This window comes from Pomacea canaliculata, linkage group LG12 (genome assembly GCF_003073045.1).
Source record: "Pomacea canaliculata isolate SZHN2017 linkage group LG12, ASM307304v1, whole genome shotgun sequence".
Taxonomy (NCBI): Eukaryota; Metazoa; Mollusca; class Gastropoda; order Architaenioglossa; family Ampullariidae; genus Pomacea; species Pomacea canaliculata.
The window spans coordinates 17,620,457-17,637,994 of NC_037601.1; the positions used below are offsets into that span (position 1 = coordinate 17,620,457).

The 17,538-nt window shown below is 40.1% G+C and overlaps 1 protein-coding gene across 1 annotated transcript; it reads left to right on the forward strand.

Annotated features, from left to right (window-relative positions):
* The first annotated feature begins 3,529 nt into the window (after positions 1-3,529).
* LOC112576600 (cysteine-rich venom protein TEL1-like) lies at positions 3,530-16,698 on the forward strand. The gene is made up of 14 exons (XM_025259178.1): positions 3,530-3,613; positions 4,737-4,915; positions 6,650-6,711; positions 7,717-7,725; positions 8,286-8,358; positions 8,641-8,732; positions 9,894-9,987; positions 10,188-10,330; positions 11,768-11,852; positions 12,529-12,620; positions 13,029-13,124; positions 15,553-15,664; positions 16,025-16,045; positions 16,415-16,698. The coding sequence occupies exons 2-12, from the start codon at positions 4,879-4,881 to the stop codon at positions 15,553-15,555; spliced, it is 786 nt and encodes a 261-aa protein (XP_025114963.1). The 5' UTR covers positions 3,530-3,613; positions 4,737-4,878; the 3' UTR covers positions 15,556-15,664; positions 16,025-16,045; positions 16,415-16,698.
* The last annotated feature ends 840 nt before the right edge of the window (positions 16,699-17,538 follow it).

A 17,538-nucleotide genomic window follows, 5' to 3' on the forward strand; every position in this document is an offset into this window, starting at 1 on the left:
GACTGAATAATAAAACATGGGCACAAATAAGTAGTTTTATTTTTTCTTTAATAATGTCACAAAGAAACATCTTTTGGCAGTTACTCTTTACACCTGGGATCAAAGAATCATAATTTTTAAAACTTTGCTTTGAAAAGTTCACTTTAAAACCTAAATAAACTCAAGTGACACCACCGATGACGACGTCAAATCTTCGCAATGACCTCAGACACTTGCTGTACGTCTCTGACTGACGTCACATGCAAGTTCGTCTGCTTGACTATCTACGGAAGCTATCGTGGTTACTCGGCGGAAGTACACAAGGGTCGATTTCACTGGATTTTTTCGATTTTTATAAACATCGGCAACCGAAATAGTGCTAATAAGTGGTAATTAAGTAACAAACGAATCATTTATTTCTCCTGTATTGCTCTCATGCTCTGAAAGTGTAACTAAATATATTTTTGAAACGTTTGACCGTCGCCACAGCTAATCACAAGCCTTTAGTATCCCTTAAATCAGGGATGCACAACCTACGGCCCGCGGGCCATATCCGGCCCGCAACGCGGTGCCATCCGGCCCGCGAAACTTCTGCCCACAGTGCAGGAAATCGGCATGTTAGTAATAAAAGAAGACCTTAAAAAAAAGAAAAAAAAAAAAAAAGGAAGAAGAAGTATTTAACCCCACGTAGGGGCGTTTCCCAATCTTTTTTTCGATGGACAAACATTTCTATTCAGTGCTCCGACTTGGTGTCTCTACGATGCAGCCGGACATTCAGAAGTTGGTTTCGGTAAAACAACTTCAAATATCCCACTAATTGCTACATAATTAATGGTAAGTACAACTTGTTTCTAATGAAAAAATGGTATCTGCTCTATTTTTTTTTTTCCTTTTTGTATTTTTGCGGTGAAGTGGCCCGCGACACGGCTGTCCAAAATGGATATGGCCCGCAGGCCGAAAAAGGTTGGGCATCACTGCCTTAAATCATCATAGGTTTTTTTACAGAAACATAAGATGAGACTGGATTTGAAGTAATCATTTAAAAAAAAAAAGACCAAAAGAGTGAAGACTGTAACTTTCACCAAAGACAAAAATTATTGGAGATCATGCTTGTTTTTTTTTAACAGGAAACTAACATATTGGTATCAAGCACCTACATTCATTTTATTTTAGCTTCCTATTTCCAGCCCATTGTAGAAATCACACCGCAGAATGTGTCCTTTACAAATTTTACAGCCACCAGGTTGTCAACTGTATTTTACATATGTAGCCAAGAGGTGGCAGTTATGTTGGGATGAAGGGGATGGTGGCTGGTGTTGAGAAATAAGTATGTAATATTATCTAATGGAAGGAGTGGACGCATTTAAACATGATCCACTGTACATCGTGGATACTGTGCACACCATTAACTGTTCTCTTCTTCTCTATCACCATCCCCACCCATTCAAAAAAAAGTATCTATATATTGGTTAAGTACCTGATACCAGAAAGAAATGCTGTGAATGTTGATAAATTCCAATTGTACCAGGACCAGTCATGTCAACCAGGACATTCACAATTGAAAATGAACTGTTCAAAATCCCAAAACCAAGACCCAAGACTGCAAATTATCAAGAGAACGAAAGGTAACCCTGATCTCATGCCAAGAATGTACATATATGATAATCGCATTTACAGGAAGTACGTGTTTGCAAGGGAAACTCCAGAGAACTGTCTCGACCGAGGAGATAAATGTTAGTGATCATTATGGTTTTTTCTCTCTCATTTTTAATCTTCATTATAAAAGCTTGAGTTCGTCATTCAGTGGACTTCATGTTGTTATGTTTGGATGTAACAGCACAACAACCATAGCGATGCACAGAAGAGACGCCTATAGCTACCGATAAATATTAACATCCGTTGTCACCCTCTTTGTGATCGTAATAGCAAGGTGTAATTTCTTGAGATAAGCGATATAAATAGATAGATCTTTTTCAAGAGCCATTGCTATTTTTGTTATTTCCAATTTGATGCAGCTGAAGTGGACATGGATTAACTAGATACAAGAGACGTGCCATTCATTGATTTCTGCTGCAGTCACACAGATAGACAGAGGGTTAAACTGTTTTTGATTATCAGATCATGAAAATGATCGATCCTCTTTGCAATGATTCAACGAGAAGTTTACTTGTACTTGTCAAGAAGTTCCGACTTAATAACCTCACCATACCGATAACACTATACACGGTCCAGCATGCTTACGTGGTAACATTCCGTGGTTCCCAAGCCCCAAACAGAATATATGGTCTTTGAATTTTCGTTGCAGTCAGTAAAAATGCAGATGTCCCTAAACAGCTAAGAAAATATTTAAGAGTAAAGGCATTGTCGTAATGGAATGGTTGAAAATGATTAAAATGAGAACAAGGTTATGCAGATAAAATGGTTCGAGCCATTGGGAAAGATGCAGTCAGTCTGTAGGAAAAAAACTTTAAAAGAAGGCAAATATCAAAAGGAAAAAGACCTCATCTGGGGCCTCGCTGAATGATCGACAGATTATTCGTTTCGAGCCAGATGACTCCTGGATCGACCTATGATCTGGTTGCTGAGACTGTGTGCAGTCGTTAATGCCAATATGTATAACTGCAGTAGTAATATGCGGCTGTGCTACAGTCCCATGTAGAGGTGTCAATAGTTTAATTGGTTCCAGTCAAGGACAGTACAAATGACACGACGGCTATTCCATCTAGTTGGGCAAGGAGGCTGGAAAACTGTTGACTCTAGTCCTTGGATATCTTGTTCTGTAGCAGAGAGGTTGTAAATTGCAAGACTGATAGGTCATATTGAGAGGGAAGGAATCTATCTTCAACAATCACATAAAATGCATCCTCACTAGATGACTTTACTGAGGCCGCCGTTAGAGAGAAAGATTCGCCTTTAGAATCTATATCCGCAAGAATGTTGACGAGAGCTACGACAGTGTTAAATTCCTCGTCCGCACATTTGTGACAAGCCTTTCTTTGAATCAGGACTATGCATGTTGTCTAGCGGAAAACGTATTTTCAACACAGATTTCATAGCACTATCGTTCACTTGCAGGCGCGATTCCAAATCATCTCGTAAATCTGAGGGAAATGAATCCTTGCAGCTGATATTAGGAGTTATAGGGAAAAGGGAGTGGCAGTGACCATAATCATTCAATTGCTTTATGAGACCTTTGGGCTTGCATTGTCCGGCCTAACACGAAACGGATTAAAAAAATTCTTTTTTGGATAGGCTCAATGCTATCACAGTTGTTTCAACATAGCCATCTTTATCAATGCAGAGAATTTTACGGGAGACACGAGTCCTACTAGTAGTTCCCATAAGAGCTACAAGGTTTAGAAGTCAATACCAATGAAATATATTCAGAGACGCCAAAGTACGACAAAACAGAATCATCGAGTGAGTTTGAAGAAGAGCGGCTTCTTCCGAGATAGGCATGATGTGATAGAAATAAGCAGAGGAATACCTAGATCCTACCGTAGAGCTGGAGATCAACAAGCACAAATCTAAAAGGAATCATTGCTTTGCCAGGAAGTCCGCCATTTTCTCCGCAAAGGGAGCCTACCAAGTCTCACACTGAAGTAGTCACGTGTCTACTATGTAACGTCTCGAGGTAAGAAATTCCAGTAAGAAACTTAATCAGGAAATCTCTCAGAATCTTATTTGGAACACTATGTAGATATGTGTCTAACTGTATGACTGCTCTAAATCGTTTTATAGCTACATGAATGGCAGACCTATAACTGTTAATAACATTTTGATTCCAATCTTCTTGTATCCGTCAACAATGCGTTGGAAGAGCTCCACATTCTGTACACCCTGATTTACCTACACATCCAAAACCATACAAATATAGTCATGTACATTTCCTCTTAAAAGTTCTCACACGCAGTAGAAGGGTTGTCATGATGCTCAACATCAGCTAGCTCCACTGTTTGCTAAGATTATTTAATCTAAGAATATTTAATCTAATGTCCGTCGGATCTCTGCCCCTGCACTTTCTCTTGACCACTCTGATTACGGTATTTAATTTGATTCAATTTCCGCTGAATTTTCAACCTTCCAGTCATAAAAATTTATAAAGTAACTCTTGATCAGCTGTTTTGCTCAACTAAATCAAATCGTCTAGTGGTGCCTTTAGCATCAAAGTGATTGAGCTGTAAGAGACAATAAGAAATACTTCTGATAATAAATATTTCTGCCGGCACGAACTTATCTTTGAACATGGGTGACTCGGGTCAGGTGATTTATTAAATCCCAAATCCGCTAAGTGTCTAAGTTTTTGTAAGAAAATGAGAAGAAAAAAGTTTAAGTGCGTTCAGTAAGCCTTATAGTCACACATCTCAGCATTGTTTTATTCCGAACACTACTTTCTTTCCTGGGTAGGTTTGTTCTTTAAATCCCTGAATTTCCTACCAGGAGAGTGCGCGCCTACAATCTGTAAACATGATGTTTAAAGGCTATCGACTGCGCAATCAACACCGTAAATGTTTCATTTTTTATCGGTTATTGTCGCGAAGACAAGAATATATCTGGAAAAAAAAAAATAATTAAAGACTCACGACGGTAGGTTTTTTCCCCATCTATTCATCTCCCAACAGAATGAAAGGTTCCGCCCTTCTCACGAGAAACAGACTCTTCGTTTCTAAGGGACGGGTGTGAAGTAATAAGCAGTGAAGCAGCCGATGGGTGAGAGGAGGCGATTTAAAGTTGAATTTACTGGGTCTGGCTTGCAGGGATGTAACAAGCTTACGGCAGGACTGCGAGCTTCATGCCACTCTACGTTGATGCGGCTTGGAGGACGGTCTGAACTGGAGCTGTTGTCCCCACTAAACCTATATTACAGTTTCGAGAAGGAATCAAAACCGATCTTACAAAATGTGGATTTCGAAGGCGCTTCTTCTATCATGTTTCGGTGAGTCGATCACCAAAAAAGCGTAAAATTTCGTGCTTATTCTTTTTGACGGAGAAAAGTTTTCATGGTTTTGCATTGGTCAGCCATTATATGTTGATATGAATTATCTAATTTACCAGCTCTCGGCAGTTTATGTATAATAATGTAAAAGAAGAAACGTTTATTCATTACAATGAGCTTAATCATGTACGTCTCAGAAACTGAAGAACCCTGACGTATTGATACATGTACTTTTTCCCAATTATTTACATATTAAATACTCCACAAAAATTAACCGAACAGTTAAAATGCTCACAAGTTTAGTTATAACCCCAGAAGACAAAGTTGTTAAGTGTTTATGTTTTAGTTGAAAAAGGAGAAAAACTTTTCAGTGTTTTCAATGGCTGTGAGTAGAAAGCTTCGTGAAAAAAAAAAAAAATTCTTGATGTTGTTCTCCGCACCTTGGCTCTGTTCGGATGATGAATGTCAGTGTCTTTTGCAGCACATTACGAGAACACCTCTTTTAAATGTTTAAGATTTCGTAAGAAAATGGAAGAAACAACTTTCCCGTGATTTCAACATTTATTTGTAGCAAGCTATGTAAATGAACATGTTTTACGTTGGATGTAAGCGTTTCAACTGTATATTTGTGGCACTCCGCATCTACCAGGTTCGTCCTGTTTTGATGATGAATGTCAGTGTCTTTTGCAGCACATTATGAGAACGTTGTCCTTTCGTCTAGTTGCTGGTGCTGGTGTGTGGAGACTGGTGTATGTTTGTATCGTCCTTGCATCTACGTTGACGTCGGTGTCTCCTGATCCTTATGCTTTTTGCTGCGCCACATAACCTACATTTCTCCCTTCTTCTATGGCTGCACGACGTCGTCTCTACCAGTAGACCACATCTTCTGCTAACGGTATGGGCAGCATCGTAATGATGGGAAAAGGCTCACATCATCATTAGCATCAGCATCAGCAGCAGCTGCCGCCATCATCATCATCACTGATCATCATTATTGTATCGTAGCGTTAGATCTTAAAAAAGCCAGCTAGATAGGCGTCGGGGTTTTAGCACACGAAAAAAACGGCTAATTTCTCCTCACATTACATATGCGTGCTTTGTTACATAATGAAAAAATACTAAGCTCCAACTTACGACAATATTTATTCCTTCCTTCTAACTTGCGAGATTTTGCATCCCACACAATCTAACGCATTTCCCCCAAAATGAGCCCTAAACAGATTTTTCAGGATGCTCGATATATAAGCCCTACCCCAACTAGTTGAGATCGTCAGCCAGACGGGCGGATTTTGTTCGTCCATTGAAACACAAAACGGAAGTATTAAAATTATAAATAATGGTGTTAATATATAAATAAATAATATTATGGGTCATGACTGTGATATCAAACCAACCTCAAAACACAGGGAGGAATGGGCCTTGCAAACTTCCGCTTGAAAATTAGACATGAAATTTTGGAGCTTCTTTTAGCTGAGGTCTAAAAGACTAGAAGAGTGAAAGGGAAACTTTAGACGAGTAAAGGAAACATAGATATAACCAGCTGAAGGGTAGCACGCTGAAACGTTATTTAAAAGTAAACATATGTCTGTGTATTGTTCGCATGGTTCTTTCTCTGGTCCTCTTTGGGATTTGTGTGTGTGTGTGTGTAGGGGGGGGGGGATCGAGTATGCGTTCATACATGTAACTCATCGAACACCAACTGTGAACGCTAACATATTTTGGTACATATTTCAGTTTTGATCGCGGCAGAATTTGAGTCAGACGCTGATCTTAGCAGTACAGTGCTGCACCGCACCGATGATGATGATGATGATGTAGTTTTATAGCGCGCCAGTATCCGCATCACAAAGATGCGCTCAATGCGCGGTAATCCCAGCAGCCACCAAACTGCAGGTCAAATGAAAACTTCAAAAAAGTTTAAACAAGTGAGTCTTCAGATGTTTCTTGAAAGATCCAATACTATCAGACTCCTTGGTCGAGAGGGAAGTGAGTTCCACAAAAGCGGGGCTACATTGGAGAAGGATCTGAAACCCGCAGTCTTCTTATTAGCATTCCCTGACTGAACACTCGGTCGTTCAAGTCTGAAGTGTGCTGCTGAACGAAGGTTCCGCTGGGTTGTAACAGCGAATGAGTTCTTGCAGATAGCAGGCGCAAGGTCGTGAAGACAGCCATATGTTAAGGTTAACAATTTATGCTCAATTCGCTTCTCCACAGGAAGCCAATGTAGGTCACGAAGTACAGGAGTAATATGGTCAGTTGTTTTCTTTCCTGCCACTATCCTCGCAGCCGTATTCTGCACTCGCTGTAGCCTCGATAACTCGCTCTTTGAAATCCCCAGAGGCAGCTGTTGGCATAGTCTAATGTAGAACCGATGAGGGACACAGCAACTGCATTTGCAGTCTTCTTATTAAGACTGGGTCGGAGTCGTCCAAGAGTGCGGATATGGAAATAACATGCCTTGACTACAGAACTGACATGATCAGACATAGTAAGAAGATTGTCAACATAGAGTCCAAGGTTCCGTACGGAGCTGGAGAGAGGAATTCTAGCTTGACCCACTTGGATGGAGTCTAGAGAGACTTTACTAAGGCTAAGCTTGGAACCACATAGCATCGCCTCTGTCTTCTCATCATTAAGCTTGAGTTTATTCCTCAGCATCCATGACTTGACCTCTAAGCAACAATCTTCTACAGCACAAACTGCCTCACGCACCGACTCACTGTCAGTACTAAATGAAAAATAGAGTTCAGTGTCATCTGCAAACATCTTACGGTTCACATTATGCTTCTCAATGAGAGAATGACAGATCTGTACGTCGACATCTCACCTCTTTAAATGAATAAATTGAAATTTAAATGACTGGTAAATTGTGTCATTTATATATTATAAAAACAAGACTATAACAGTTCTTGACTCTAATATAGTCATGCGTTAACCTCGGATGTGTTCTGAGAAAAGCGTCGACAGGCGATTTCGTCAATGTTGTTGAGTGTATATACATGCGGTCTGATGTTGACTTTCGTAATACGATGGATGACTGCAACTGGCGTTGATTTATATGTATACAATTAAATTCGTATATATATATAAACATAGAGAAAGACGTTTTTAACGAGTACAGTTTCCATTAACGGCTTCCGTTAAGCTAATTTTTGTAAGTCTGTGACTTGTTTAAAAGGATATTATGTCAGCAGTCTTCAAATTCTTTTAAGCGTTCTTGCCGATTGCTGTAAATTCCCATCCAGATATGAACTTGCGGTATCTGCTGTCTGAAATGTAGCGATTAGTCTTTTATTTCTTTTATGTCTTCGGAAGGCTGTTTCTGCTTTAGCAGTAATGTTCCGTGTTTCTTCTATTTCTTTCTCGGCAGATCTTTTGTGCTGCAAAATTTCGGGTTATAGAAAATCATTCGGCATGTCTCCAGAGATCGAAGAACAACCCAGGCAAGTGTCCTGCTGAAATTATGCTTGTAGTTGGAAAGCAGGATGGGCGGGGGGTGGGGAGTTTCGGGAAATGGAAATTTATAACTAGATCATCTCAGTGATTTGGGGAAAAATAATATCTTGTCATTAGGTAACTAACAATTGATAAGCGGAAATAGTGTCAGTTATAAGTAGGTCGACGGTGAATTAAGGAAATTATTCTGAATTTGTGTCAACCCATTGATTCTGGGGAAAACTGTAATCCTACAGGAGCTTAAAAGATTTCATGTTATGATTTGTCAGGCGTCAGTGAGGAAGACCAAAAAATGATAGTGGAAATGCATAATGGGAAGCGATCGTCGGTCCAACCTGAAGCCACCAACATGCTTCGATTGGTAGGTTCTCGAATGATAGTCTCGTGCTATTCACGTGAACACTATAAGAAACGTATACTTTTAAATCCAAAATGCCGTGTTAATGTCAGGAAGACAATTCGCATAATAAACAGCACTAAAATTTGTAGATCATTTTTTTCCAACTGAGATGTATATTGATACATTTTGAAAAAACGAGACATGGAAGAGAAGGGAAACAACCCTCGAGACAACTAACACATAACGTAACAGCATGAAGGAGTAAATTTAGTGGCTCATCAAAATGTTTAAAATGAATCGAACCTGATAAGCCTGTTAGAATTATATGTGACAGTATCACATGAAAAAGGGAAGAAAATACACTTAGAAAATTTTGTTTTAGAAAATTAAGACAACAATCACGCGCGCGCTCAGCGACTGGAAATTGTGTGAGCGGTTCCTTTAAAGGAAAAGGCATGCGAAATGGCAAGCTGGGGTTAAAAAATGGATTCTGCGGTTCTGAATTGTTTCCGCTCAAAATTTCGGTTTGCAAAACAGTTGTTTACTTATATTCCCTTCGCTGGCTGTCTGCCGCGACCATGCTTAGCCTCTAGCGAAGGTGTAGCATGTCATGTCTCGGCGAGCCATTAAACAGTTTAATATGCGGATCCGCGATAAAATTTTTAAAACCAACAATAGACTTTCAATAAATTTGTTAATTATAATTACGTTTTTTGCTTTGCAAATGTGCTTCCCTCCACTTCCCTCGAATTAAAGTCACTGAAAACACAACATACCCTAAAGCTTTAGTTTGTGTACCTCCGCCACAAGAGAGGTCGTATCGTCTGCTCGTCTCTTTTCTGCTTGGGAGTCTGGCCTTGTTGTAAAAGTTAACACGGGGATGGAAGGAATTCGTCTGCAACCAGTCTAGGAATATACACCTTTTGAGTGGAAACGATTCAAAACACAGTATTTTGATCCCTTTTTCGTTTCTTTTAACGCTTTATATCTTGTCACCTAAACCGACCATCCATCGATCCTTCCATCGCGTTATTGGAACCTGACAGCCGGTAAAATAAACTTAATACTGGAGGTCGTCAGTGCTCTCTGCTGTGTTGAAGTGAATGCACGTATATTAATAGTGACGAAATGGAGTTTAATATGCTTTATTACTGTAGTACATGCATGGTAAAATCTGCGCAGAGCTGGGATGACGAAGTGGCCATGATAGCGCAGAAATGGGCGGACAAGTGTGATATGAAGCATGAGGAGAAAAATACTCAGCGAGATATACCAGGTAACAACACTAAATGTGTGGTTATAGCAGACAACGTGTACCATACACACTTGTGTTTATGTGTGCCAGTGGGTGCGTGTATGTGCACTCGTGTGAGCCGTGTAAATAGGGTCGAAAACTACATATATAAACGGAGTCATATTCGATCTATCTTCATAAGGGATAAAAGAGAAAGACGTGGCTATTTTCATCATGTGCAGGTCGTTTCAGTGTCGGACAAAATATTGCCATGGGTGCTAAGGACTGGTGGTATGCTATCGAGATGTGGCATGACGAGGTGAAGGATTTTAAGTATGGAAGTCAAGAAAACAGCACTCTTCCGAATATCGGCAATTACACGCAGGTCAGTATGACTCAAATCCTACACGAGATAAAATGGCACCTAGATGCATGCTGTCAGGCCCGTTCTTAGCCCCCGCGGGGCCCGAGGCAAAGGGCATGTGCGGGGCCCTCACGCCACGATCACACGGTTTTAGTTGGGATCTAAAGTCACTTTTGTCCTCAGGGATATCTCGTCTTTTATCATTGACAGCACGCTGTATACACATTACAACATAAGCCTACGATTAATTTATTTGTAACGTTCGTCAATAGGTTACATTAGCCTAGTTACCATATCAATCAAAAGCGCGGGGCCCCTTGAAGCGCGGGGCCCTAGGCAGATGCCTCGTCCGCCTGCCCCTAAGCACGGCCCTGCATGCTGTTATATATTTATATACGCCTCTGTAAATGCAAAAATCGGCAAAAGTCATACCATTTGGGTTAGTAGCTGATTTTAATAATTAATAGCAAAAGGGGAGTAATAAAGATAAAAAGACAGTAATTAGCTGTCTCCCAAAATCAAAAGAAGTGTGCTGTTTGAACAAGATCAATCAGGAAATCGATTTCAAAATATCCAAACCACGCTCACTTTGTCTTTGACATAATTTAGACAATAGTCCAGATTAATGAGAATCTGAATCTCCGCATAGCAACCCGTTCACAGCCGCACAGTCTACTCACGAACCTGTATTAATGGACTACTGGCAGACGATTTTTTTTTTCCCCGTTATTTACTAAAACGAGTCAGTTGTGTTCCAAGCTTCCGATTTATTCACATTTCAGATTAACTACTAAAGAGGCTAAGTGTTAGTTTCGACAGACAGCAGTCCACCTATACACGTCCGTGGTCTACTCTCACAGCATTGGCTTTCACAATGGCCATCCCCTGCCCACTCCATTTTATCCTGCATTCATATATAAATATATACCTTTGTTACTTTGTATTTTGTGTTGCCCAGTTGGCTTGTTTTCTTTGTGTGTAATCCTATGCAAGTCTTGATATTTTTTGATTGCACTCTTTGTATAACTTCTGTTGACAATTAAGTTTGTTTTCGAAGGTCAGCCCTAGGTTTAATTAACAGCTCTCCCATTGGCTGAGCCCTTCACAGCATAATAGTATCCATGTACAACTCTGATGTCATATGTTGTTGACCTCTTTCAGTGCACGGTGATGTTTGTAAGACAGTGTCTCGAGAATGGAATAGGGGTCGTCGAAATCCGTGAAAGTTTCATCTTGCACTGAGCTTTAACCACAACAGCAGAAAGAATGATTTGTCAGTTGCAATTTTTTTCACCGAGTAGAAATTCAAATAATGTGTGGTCTATAAGAATCTTGCATTACCGCTTGGTAACTCGTAAGTGTATCAGAATCTTGCACTCTATTATCGAGTGAAAACGAGTATGTGTTTCTGTCAGACATCGTCCAATCTCAATCTAAGACAAGACTTTTATGTTACAGATGGTGTGGGCAGAGACAAACAAGATTGGTTGTGGATTTAGTGTGTGCAAGGACAGAATTTCCATGTGTGCAACTATGCCCCATCGTCAGTGACCGTTGTGATTTGTCTTTAGCTGCTTTATGTGTGGGACAAAAGAATTTCTTATTTCCCTCCGTCGTTTCTTAACTGTTCACTTCTTTTTCTCGATGTTTTCTTTTATTTTTTCTTCCATTCCGCTTTTCCTAGTTATTTTATTCTTTAATTTTTGTTATTAAATTTTTATCAAAATTTTTCTTTGTTTAGATTTGGCGGAATTTCTCATGTTTTTTCCCACATTTTTCGTTGGCAATTTTGTGGATACATTTTTTGTTTTATTTTTTGTTTATTTCTTTATTCTTCATTTTTTGTGTTTCGTGTCATCGCAACGCATCTCCTTTGCTTGCGTGAAGGACTTCTGTAGCTGCTTCACAAAACATGACAAGGACTGTTCCACCCTGTTATACACGTTGCATGTCTCGTGTTACATTTTAGGCATTTACAGAAACAAAAATTAAATCTTTCTCTCCCTCTCTCTCCCACACACACACATATATAGATGGGCGCACGCCAAAGTAGATCTTTAACATCTTGAATCAGTTCATTTCGAGGGAGTCTTAATTATAAGTGGCATTTTATATCAAAACATATTTTAAATGCGCAGTCTAAACTTTTGTGAGTCCAGAAATAGTGAACATGGCTAACAGGTCATTAATGTCTTATACTGAAACGTCTTGCACCCTAGGATTAATCTATTTAGCAACGTCTACTTTCCCTACAAGAGCGGTCCCAGTTGCAGTGAGTGTCAGCAAGGCAATTGCAGTGACAGTCTATGTGGTGAGTAGTGTGAGGACGTTGATCACATCTGTGAGGTGTATTAGGTGACGGACGTGAAGTGTAATGGAATGAAGATGCTGGTGTGCTAGTGATGACACTTTTCTCGGGGTCAGTTTTATGTGAGGAGATACTTATCTCTCTCGGTACCCAACCCTGTCTGGAGTTAGAGTTCGGTCAACCCGGACATTAAAGCGGCTCCTCTTTGAGTCCAGACGCCAGTTCAGATAACACTCCGCTATCCACTTGCCCGAAACAGGAAGACAAATCTTGCAATTTCTGTGAGATTCTATGACTACATATACGCGTAATGCTCTTTTTCAAACACAGTATGCTTCTGCACACACACAGAGTGCTTCGCTTCAGTTGATAAAAGATTGACAACAGATAATTTCAGAATATTTTTGACAGATTGTGGATTTACATGCCTTAATGGTGGCACCATCGATACTACCGACTGCACCTGCAAGTGTCTCAATGACTTCTACCTGGAGCCTGTTTGCCGATGTAAGTAGCTCAGCTTCAAGCAACTGAACTAGCTCAAAACCATGCGACTAATCATAGGTTTATGTAGCCTTCTGGCTGACTGCATGTTTGTAACCTTACTGCAAGAGATAAAATCAGCTGATGTTTGTTGGGATGAGAGACTATGCCAGACTCTTCATCACCTTTATAATATCTGTCGAATTCGTTCTGGCTGGTTGTTACAATTGATATTTGCAGCAAATGCATCGATCAGCTCAATATGTAGAGCGTGAATATATTATGCATTTTATTTTTTGTGAGAGGAGAAGGGGTTTACACTTATATATTGAAGTCTGCAAGTAAATGATATTTGTATAGCCAAGATGTGATAGTTCCATTAAAGTGTGGCATCCAATACAAATTGCATTCACAACCAAGCACACAATTGTGCTCACTCCTCAGTTCTTTCCCCAAGCACATAGTTCATATTTGTCAAGGTCTTTCATGTGCAGCCTGTTGATATGCATTGTGTCCACATGGGGAAATGGGCCTTCCAAATTCAAGTTTTAGTCTATTGCTAATATTGGCCAAGGTGAAGGACGCTCAACACGAGGGCGACCTGCCATTTTAGTTTCTTACTACTATTTTCGCACATTAATTACTCAGTCACCTTAATTCATAGTATTATCAGGGTTCACTTCTGCGATGGTGTGCATGTAAACATCATGCAGCGGTGCTTGTCTCTGCTGCTTTTGTATATTTTTCTGGATGCAACCGGCAAACAAGATGGCGCGCCTCCATTATATGGTACCTTCTCGCACTTTTCCCTTCTTCGGCTACCCTCCACCTTGACATTTCCAATTTTCCAACTGACATCTTACCTCGAGACTCGGCCGTCCATCCAAAGAAGAAGCTAAAGAGAGCAAGGAGAGGAGGAGTTCAGCGCCGGCTGAGGAAATTCGATCTTAATGACAGTGGTAAATCTCCACCTCTACCTTCTGTTCTGCTTTCTAATGTTCAGTCCATCCGGAACAAATTCAGTGAGCTCGAGGCACATCTCAGATGCCTGCGGGAGTTCGAAGAAACATGTGTCCTTGCTTCCACCGGGACTTGGCTGAAGGAGTCCGACAATGACAATGATTTATATGTCAGCGGGTTAGGCCATCCTATTCAGATGGACAGATGTCCTACTGTCACCAAGAAATCCACCGGCAGAGGCGTGTGTTTTTATATAAATGAACGGTACTGCATCCCCGTTGTGGTCAGGGAACGACTGTGCACCATTGATCTTGAACTGCTGTCCATTTCCCTCCGTCCTTGCTACGTTCCACGGGAATTTCCTCAGCTATCCACCAACGCCAAGATCGCCCCTCACCTGATCGCTGATGTGATGTGATACATAAACTAGACGCCATTTGCCCGGACGCTCCCAGGTTTATCCGCGGGGACTTTAATCATTGCCGGCTCACCGATATACAGTGTTGTCCATAGGAATGGGAATCCCATGGGAATCCCATGGGAAACGTCCCATGGGATGGGATGGGATAGGACAGCACACATTTGTATTTCCCATGGTAGTCGATACTTGATATTGTAAAATAAATTTACGCTGAAATTTGCATTGTCAGACTTTTTAAGCACAGGAAAAATACTTTTTTATTCCAGTTTCATTATGCCATGACTTTGTTAACATGTGTGCAATGCGCAGTGTTGTCCATAGGAATGTTATTACCATGGGAATTCCCATGGGAAACGTCCATGGGATGGGATGGGATGGGACAGGCAAAAATTGTCATGGGATGGGATGGGATAGAAAAATATGTCCCATGGACAACCCTGCCGATATACTCAAAAGCTATGAGCAATATGTATCCTGCTCTACCACACAAAGGATTTCTATTCTAGACCTTTGTTACGGCATTGTTCCTGGTGCTTACAAAGCTCTGCGCTTATCATCCCTTTGGAGCGTCGTACCACTGCAGCATTCTCCTGGCATCAGTGTATAAGAACGGAGGTCGGCGATTTACACCGGTGCTAAAGACAATTACATGCTGGACAGTAGAGAATATCACCCTCCTGCAGGGGTGCTTCGACTGCACAGACTGGCAGGTCTTTCATAATTACAGTGACAATCTAGATGACTTATAGCTGATTTGGTGTTTTCGTACATCATTTTCTGTGTTGACACAGTCATACACTGCCAAGGAAAATGTCATCTTTCCTAATAATAAACCATGGGTAACGAAGGAACTAAAATCTGTATTGAACAATAAGAAGGGTATGTTTTATCCCGCATATGAGCTTTTACTCATGTAGGTACTATGTAGTATGAGCACTATATTGAATTGCCCCTGGGGATCAATAAAGTTGCAATGTAGTTGTACATAAAAGACTTTTGTCTGTGACATGCTAAATAAAAAAAAAAGGACTTTTGATAAAGAAAACATTATTCATTTTTTTCTTGTTTCAGTGAATGTGCAAGGAGAAAGACCCATATGAATGCTACCCTGGATACTCCTTTTCTCCGCGTCAGTGTGATGAGGTTGCATATCATTGCCCAGTCCGATGTCGTCATTGCCCTGGTATGTCTTCAACGTGCACTTCGCGACAACTGCTAGTACTCATTAAGCTTTGTACATTTGTGTTACAACTGTCACATCCTAAACTCTCAAGTACCATTAGCTTGATTTTCTGCAAAATCAGTGTATACGATTACAGTCTTTGATATGTGTTGCGGGCGGTCCGGTGGCGCAATAGCACCTGTCATCAATACAGTGAAGGTTGGCTGGCCTGGGTTCAGCTCTCGTCTCGGGTACGCTGTTCTTTCTCTGCATGTGGCATCTGTTTAAAGGGCTGGCTGCCTTGCAGTGCTGTAGATTTATTTGCTGGCTTGGCTTAAAACACCAATTCCCGCCACCCCCAACCCCCGATATGTGTTGCAGATGCTGAAGATGATTTCACAGGTATGTAGCAAACGTGTCTCTTTTTCAAAACTGCTTTTTAGCACCAATGCAAGCGGACAGTACTTATCGAAAGTTTATGAGTGTATTTCTTAGATACATTTCAAATTCTGCTGTAGAAGTTAAGGACATATTCTTTGACGTGTTTGTAAGTTTTCTGGTTTTTTTCTCCCCAATACTTCACACTATCAATGTAATTCAGTTTAGTTGGTAATTAAAGTACCTAGTACAAATGGTCACAATACATAACATTGCAAGACCAGGTAACTGCTAAGCATGTTAAATTCTTGGCAAAAATCACGGTTTTAGCAATAAATTTTAACAATTTGTCTTCAAATCCACACTTATATTGTTATCTCACAATTTCTCCAGGTTTGCCTGCCAGATCAACTGCAGGATCAACATCACCAGCATGCTCTTGCTGGTTTCTGTTATTACTGAAAGTATTAGTTGTAATTTTCTGCAAGAACTTCACTTAGCCAGCAATCTCTGCATTCTAGCTTTGTTGGACTTCTTTTACTTAGTTTTTGCAGCTGCAAAAATGTGCTTTTCAAAATAAATCTCTCTGTGCCATTTAACAGGCCAACATATTTCAACTCTGCTTTGTACTAAAGATCACCCTTAAACAAATCTTACTTATTTTGTGTATGAGTCGCTTACCTGCTTTCAGAATTGATAGCATCTTTTGTTTTGATTTGTTTTCTATCAAAAATATTAGTAGCTTCGTAAAGGAAAACAGGCAATCACTGGCCAAAGTGGTTAAATTGCAACTAACACATCTTCTGTTTTAAGCAGCCAAAAATGCCCATGACAATTTTACACAGCTGATTGTATAATCTATTAATGAGGGTAACTCACAACATATAATTGTTAACACAATATGAATGAGTTTTAAAGCATCAGTTTTAGTCATGGTGCACTGTATACTGTATATGCACAGATATTTTTCAAGTTTACCTCTTGGCATAAGCATTATACCGAAAAGTGACACTTTTCGTGTTTTCATGTAATTTAACAATAGGGAACATGATTTTCTATTGTTTATTATCACATGAATGCATAATAAAACAACATGGGAACAAATAAGAAGTTTTATTTTTTCTTTAATAATGTCACAAAGAAACATCTTTTGGCAGTTACTCTTTACACACCACCTGGGATCAAAGAATCTATGTGACCCTCCACGATGAAATGAATTTCAGATTTGCATATTATTAAAAAGTAGAGGTTCTGAACTTTCTTTTGATACGAAAGTTGTTCTTCTAGCCTTAAAATTGAGTGAGTTATAAACGTTTGTAAGTGTGAAAGTACGATGGCGGCCATTTTGAGAAAAGGGGGTTCAAAGATTAGAGTCAGACAAATCTTTTTGATCGGTTAACATTGAAATCGACAGATTATTTTTTTTCGAGCCAGATGACTCCTGGATCAACCTATGATCTGGTTGCTGAGACTGTGTGCAGTCGTTAATGCCAATATGTATAACTGCAGTAGTAATA

What these genes read in the sequence shown, in the direction of transcription:
- LOC112576600 (XM_025259178.1), top strand. Translation starts at nt 4,879, where the DNA reads ATGTGGATTTCGAAGGCGCTTCTTCTATCATGTTTCG. An exon ending in GCTTCTTCTATCATGTTTCG is followed by an intron (nt 4,916 to 6,649) that starts GTGAGTCGATCA and finishes TACATATTTCAG; the next exon opens with TTTTGATCGCGGCAGAATTT. An exon ending in GTGTGCAACTATGCCCCATC is followed by an intron (nt 11,853 to 12,528) that starts GTCAGTGACCGT and finishes CTTGCACCCTAG; the next exon opens with GATTAATCTATTTAGCAACG.